The sequence below is a fragment of the Myotis davidii genome, unplaced genomic scaffold (assembly GCF_000327345.1).
Source record: "Myotis davidii unplaced genomic scaffold, ASM32734v1 scaffold1815, whole genome shotgun sequence".
NCBI classification, from domain to species: Eukaryota; Metazoa; Chordata; class Mammalia; order Chiroptera; family Vespertilionidae; genus Myotis; species Myotis davidii.
This window is the reverse complement of record NW_006286478.1, coordinates 401458-407562: the sequence shown is the minus strand read 5'-3', so window position 1 is coordinate 407562 and position 6105 is coordinate 401458. Positions and strand designations below refer to the sequence as shown.

Below are 6105 nucleotides of genomic sequence, written 5' to 3'. Positions count from 1 at the left end.
GGCCCCAGCGGGGATGCGGGCGCCCCCGGGGTGCAGGGCTCCCCCGGACTCCCCGGCCCCCGAGGACTGGCTGGAAACCGCGGCGTGCCCGGGCTGCCCGGGAGACAGGGCGTGGCGGTGAGTAGCCCCGGTGGCGAGGAGTCTTCCCGGTGGGAAATCTCTCGGGAGTGCAGCGTAGTCCCAAGGGCTGGGGCTGCTCGAGGAAGCTGAGGTCCCCGAGGCTGGTGCCAGGCCCCCAGTCAGAGGATGGCGTGGGTGGAGCAGGAGGGGTTCAATCAGATGCTGAAAATGCTGCTGGTGAGAAACCGGGAGCAGGGAGCAGCCGGGGCTTCTTCCTGAAAGGCCTTCCCTGTGCAGGGCCGAGATGCCAGCGACCAGCACATCGTGGACGTGGTGCTGAAGATGCTGCAAGGTGATGGGAGGAGCCAGCAACCCCTCCGCACAGGCCGGGTCAGGGCATCGCCCCTCCAAGTGGCCTGGCCTCAGCGTTGAAGTCCTGGGCGCTCACAACAGCTCCGCCTCCAAGGACTGGGAGCTTGAGACCTTCCTGCCCTGGCTGGACCTCAGCAGAATGGCCGGGGGAGGGGAAGTTAGACGCCGCCTTTCCTGTCTGCACACCCAGCGGCCAGGGCCTGTCGGGATGCTCTGCCTTCCTGCTTTTCGGAGCAGCATCCATGTCAGACCTCTCATCTCCCTCCCTCCCTCCAGAGCAACTGGCAGAGGTGGCTGTGAGTGCCAAGAGGGAAGCCCTGGGTGCAACCGGCATGATGGGTCTCCCAGGACCCCCTGGGCCTCCTGGTTACCCAGGCAAACAGGGACCTCATGGGCATCCTGGCCCTCGGGGCGTTCCTGGCATCGTGGGAGCCGTGGGTCAGATTGGCAACACAGGGCCCAAGGGTGAGTGCTCCCATCCCCAGGCCAAGGTGGGCCCAGTTTGGCAGGCTCATTGCTCAGCCTCCTTTTCTTTTTTCTTTCTCAGTAGCAAATTGATAGAAACAAATGTACGACTTTATAATTTGGGTTTTTGGGAGGATTGTTTTCTGCTTTAAATTTACTTAGTGGTACCCGATAAACACCTTCCCATGTATCTAAAAGTGGGGAGGCAGATTAACAAAACAGTGAAGCAGACAAGCTCAAGAATCCCAAGACGGGTGTGTGTCCAGACTCTGCCACTTGCTTGCTGTGGCTCTTGGACAAGTGACCTGTTAATCTTGCCATTTTACAGGTTCCTTAGAGTAAGCATCTGTAAAACGGCAAGAACCTCCTAGTGTTGCTCTGAGGATTGCATTCAGAGTTGGTATACACAGAACTCTTAGTTCAGTGCTTGGCACACAGCAAATGTCAGCTGTCCTGTAATGAATTTTATCAGCTGTATATAGGGTGGGGCAAAAGTAGGTTTACAGTTGTGAGCACATGAAACAGAGCTTATTCTTGTATTATTATTTATTGTATTATTTTTTCCCCATCTGCTGGGTTTCCATTTGAACTCTTTTATTTATTATTTTTAAAAATATATTTTATTGATTTTTTAGAGAGGAAGGGAGAGGGATAGAGAGTTAGAAACATCGATGAAAGAGTAACATCCATCAGCTGCCTCCTGCACACCCCCTACTGGGGATGTGCCCGCAACCAGGGTACATGCCCTTGACAGAAATCGAACCTGGGACCCTTCAGTCCGAAGTCCGACGCTCTATCCACTGAGCCAAACCGGTTAGGGCTATTGTATTATTTTCCATATGAATAACTGTAGACCCACTTTTGCCCTGCCCTGTAGTCTTCCATCCTCCGGACTTCCTGTATTTAACCAGTTCTGCAGTCATTTCTGGCTTTCCTCTATTGTAAAATAGGACAAAACTGGACTAATCGCTGTGTGCGACATATAAGTTAAATTGCAACCAAAGTAGAAAAAACATTTTCCAATTCTGAACTCAGGCCCCATCTTTCTCTGCAGGAAAACGAGGAGAGAAGGGTGACCGGGGGGACATGGGACGTGGGCACCCCGGGATGCCCGGGCCCCCAGGGATCCCAGGTAAGACTTTGGCCCTGCCCAGCAGCAGTTCTATCCTCAGCTCTGGGATTAGTAACCCACAGACAACTGGTCTCTTCCGGGGAGGACTCCTGCTCAGCCAACTCAGTGCCAAACCCCAGCTCTTGCATCCCACTGGCGCACCCAGGAGCCTCCAGGAGTCTGGCTGGGAACTGGACAGCTGAGGACTTCTGGGTTGGACCAAAATCTGCTTCATGGAGGGAAAGGAAGGGCATGTGCTCCTGAGAGTCACTGTTTGGGGGCTGGGATTAATGGACAGGCACATGTGACTCTCTCAACCTGTGTCTGGGGCAGAGCCCCTTCTTCATGTGGTGTCCTTGGCTTCATTTCCCCAATCTGAAAAATGACCAGTTCTAGAGCCAAGACAGGAGCAAGCCCTGATGTCTTGACCTTCTCCCATTCACAGGACTCCCTGGCCGGCCTGGCCAGGCAATCAATGGCAAAGATGGAGACCGAGGGTCCCCAGGAGCCCCGGGAGAGGCAGGCCGGCCGGGCCCGCCAGGCCCTGTGGGGCTGCCAGGTTTCTGTGAGCCTGCAGCCTGCCTTGGAGCCTCAGCCTACGCCTCTGCACGCCTCACAGAGCCTGGATCCATCAAGGGCCCATGAGCAGCAGGCCAGGACAGAGCCCAGCAGGCATCCTGGGGGAAGGAATAGGTCCCCTCTGGATAGACATACAACCCATCCCTCAGCCCAGGAAACGAGCCTTCCTAGGACCTCTCTCTGGGACCCAGGAAGGAGTCTTGAGGAAAAGAAAATTCTAAAACATGAGGGAAGGGGAGGCATTGGAGTGAAAAGGTGAGGCCAAAGGACAGGACAAATGTCCCTGGAGAGTCCAAGCTCCACAGAGGATGGGGTGGCTTCCCTTCCTGGAGCATAATTCAGATGTTACCAAAACAAGCATCTTCTTAATTTGCGCCACCCTCCGCTGACCACCTTGTCCCTGGGGCAGGTAAACTGAGGTCTCTGCTGGTTCCTGGCCCATTTTACCCCCTGGGCCTCCTGGGTGACTGCCAATAGGTGGCCATCCTTAAGCCATCCCTACTCATTCCTCCCTGCCTCCCTCCTGAGTATTTAAAACCCCCTCCCTTCTTTCTGGCATCACCGTCTCCCATCCTCCCTCCCCTAGATCCATACCGGCCTTTCTGTAAATAAAAGCCCACAACTTGGGTACAAACCAGGATGTGAGTTGTTGGGCTTAATTTCTCATGGATTGGGGCTGGGCCTCCACTGCCTGGGCAGGATGGGCAGGGGCTCCACTCCAGAAAGGGAGGGCAGAGGGTGGGGTTCCTTCACCTGGGCACATCCCGAATTGTGAGCGTTAGGATGGCACACCATGCTTGAGGGATATCTGATGGAAGAACCTGGGGATGGTCAGGACGGTGACCTGCTGTGTAATTTTGAGCAAATCCCTTCCCCAGCCTTTGCACAGCTGGGACAAGGAGTCGGCCAGGTGTTATTGGTCCCAGTAGAGCAGCAATTTTCAACTGGTGTGCTGTAAGAATTTTTAAAGCATGCAATACCTGGCTACTTAGTTCAGGGGCACTACCTCTTTTCCTTTAGATTGTCAAATTAAAAAATGACAACAGCCAACGCAACAGCTGCCTGGTGTGACCCTGTCTTACGCCATAAATATACGTCATATAATAGAGTTGCATCTTATTGGTCATGTCGAATAAGGTTGTATGTGATTGGTTAATTCTTGGTACCAGAAATCCTCATATACAAGTAAGTCCCTTGATTTTTTAAAAAGTCACTTTGGAGCAAAAAGAGTAGGTAATTACTATTACTATTTTGTAAATCAATCAAAATTATACCATTTTTGGTCAGATCAGCAAAAATACATTTTTGATGTGCCACAGAATTTTATTAGTAAGTTTGTGTGTGCCATGAGATGAAAAAGGCTGAAAATCGTTGCAGCAGGGCGTACCTGGCGTCTTGCCAGGGCCTGGCAGCAAAATATTAGAAGACTTGGTTCCGACTTCCCAGGGGCTCCCAGGCCCGTGAGAAAAGACCTGGACCTGGATGATGAGAGCAGAAGTGACAGTCCCACCATTTCCATTAAGGGGACGACGAGGGGAGCTCTGACCTGTGCCCCTGGGGGCTCCCAGCCTCAGCTTTGTAGGCCAGCAAGGCTGCTCCACGCAGCAGGAGCAGGGACGGGGGTGGCAGGTGTCTCTGACCCATGCAAAGATGGAAGGTTTTGAAATCCAGGGAATAACCAATCCCTTCGTTCCATTATTGATTTGGGCTTGTGTTGCCCCAAATAAAACCTTCTGCAGCCCCAGACCCTCTGGAGACACAGGACTCCAGACTGAGGTCTGCGCATTTTCTGAAGTCTGGGCCCTCCTCCATCCATGTCACCTTAAACTTGGCTGGAAGTCCCCACCTATGCTGGATCCTTCTTTTTCTCCTCTGGCCAACAGAGGCAGAGAACTCCGCTTACTAGCCCACACTCTCCTCTCTCTCCCTGAGTTCCTACAATGGCCTGTAAGTCACTGTAAAATCTGCTTCATCTCTACGCTGACTTTGTCTCCTGTCCTCCCAGCACACTCTGTCCCAGCCACGCTGGTCGTCTGGTATTTCCCAAACACACCAGGCTCGCTCACACATCAAGGTCTTTACACTTGTTCCCTTCTTGGGACCCTCTTCCCTAAACATCTGCTTAGGTCGCCCACTAACTTCTCAGTTCTTTGTTCATTACCTTTGGCGATGTCCTTTTATGACCACCCTATTTAAAACTGCAATCTCACCACCACCATCACACACAAACGCCTCAGGCCCTCGTTTCTCTCCAAGACATGTATCACCGTTTATATCTATTTTATATATTTTGATTGTCCCCACTAGAATGTTAACTCCATGAGGTGGGATTTTTCTATTGTTCCTTTATTAATGTATTCCCCAGCACCTAGAGCAGAGCTTGGTACAGAGTGGGGGCTCGATATTTGTTCACTAAGATGGAGAAATGAAGGCTCAGTGAAGTTTCTTGCCCAAAGTCTCACTAGTACATGGTATGTTCGATTCTAGAGCCCTGGATCTTACCCTTAAGTTACACACCCCCTGTTCATCAACCATCATCCAGAGAGCCACAGGGGAGCTCTGATCCAAAGGTGGAGGCTGTCATCTGAGATGCTGGCTTCATCCTGCTCACTGGTGCGGGGGGGTTGTGGGGGAGGGGAGTCCTGGTTTCACAGGTTTTTAGAACACACGGGGGTAACCCTAGCTGGTTTGGCTCAGTGGAAAGAGCATCAGCCTGGGGACTGAAGGATCCCGAGTTTGATTCTGGTCAAGGATATGTTACCTGGGTTGTAGGGAACCAATCAATGTGTCTCTCTCACATCAATGTTTCTGTCTCTCTCTCCCTTCCACTCTCTAAAAAACAATGGAAAAATATCCTCAGGTGAGATTAACAAAAGAAATACCTATATAGAACACATGGGGCTATCCTCCTATCTGACAAACTGTTTAGGAAATCCTCCTCCCTAGCAACCACCCTGGGGAGTAGTGTCTGAACAGGGCTACACTATGCCTCGATGGGTCATTTTTGCCTTCCCACCAAACTGTACTTAGCTTGACACACAAAGTTACTCATTCACACCATTGTGGTCTTGAATCAGAAGTTGTGGATATGAGTTCTCTGTAACTTTCTTTGTATAGCACCTAGGACAGAACTTAAGGCCCTCAAGGGGTACACACTCAAAACAGTCAGAGCTACATAAAGTGTACACGTACAAAAGAGTCCAAAGGATTGATGAAAAAGGCCAAAGAAAGAAGGCTTCCTCAGGGAGAGAAATACTACATAAAGGATTGGGGTTGACAAGGTAAAGGGCAAGGTGGGACCAACATTGGTACTAAAACCACTGAATCCTGGGATTTTGCTCCTATTCTAAATAGAAGCAGAATTTACTAGCAGCTCTGATGTCAGTAAAGGTCAAGACAAAGGCAGCATACACACATAGCTGACTCTGCCTTAAATTCAGAGCTGAGCCCCGCTGAGGCCATGCTATTTTACCCGAGGCCTTGCTCTACTTCATTCTGCCCCCTGCACACCCACCAGG

At 51.4% G+C, this 6105-nt stretch overlaps 1 protein-coding gene across 1 annotated transcript in view; it reads left to right on the top strand.

Annotated features, from left to right (window-relative positions):
• The window catches only part of COL9A2 (collagen type IX alpha 2), a 15034-nt gene extending 11392 nt beyond the window's left edge, over positions 1-3642 (top strand). The window contains exons 28-32 of the mRNA XM_006757975.2: positions 9-117; positions 358-412; positions 709-897; positions 1952-2029; positions 2454-3642. Of these exons, the coding sequence (XP_006758038.1) occupies positions 9-117; positions 358-412; positions 709-897; positions 1952-2029; positions 2454-2653 (631 nt within the window). The 3' untranslated portion in view covers positions 2654-3642. The remainder of the gene's footprint in view (positions 1-8; positions 118-357; positions 413-708; positions 898-1951; positions 2030-2453) is intronic.
• Positions 3643-6105: the final 2463 nt, after the last annotated feature.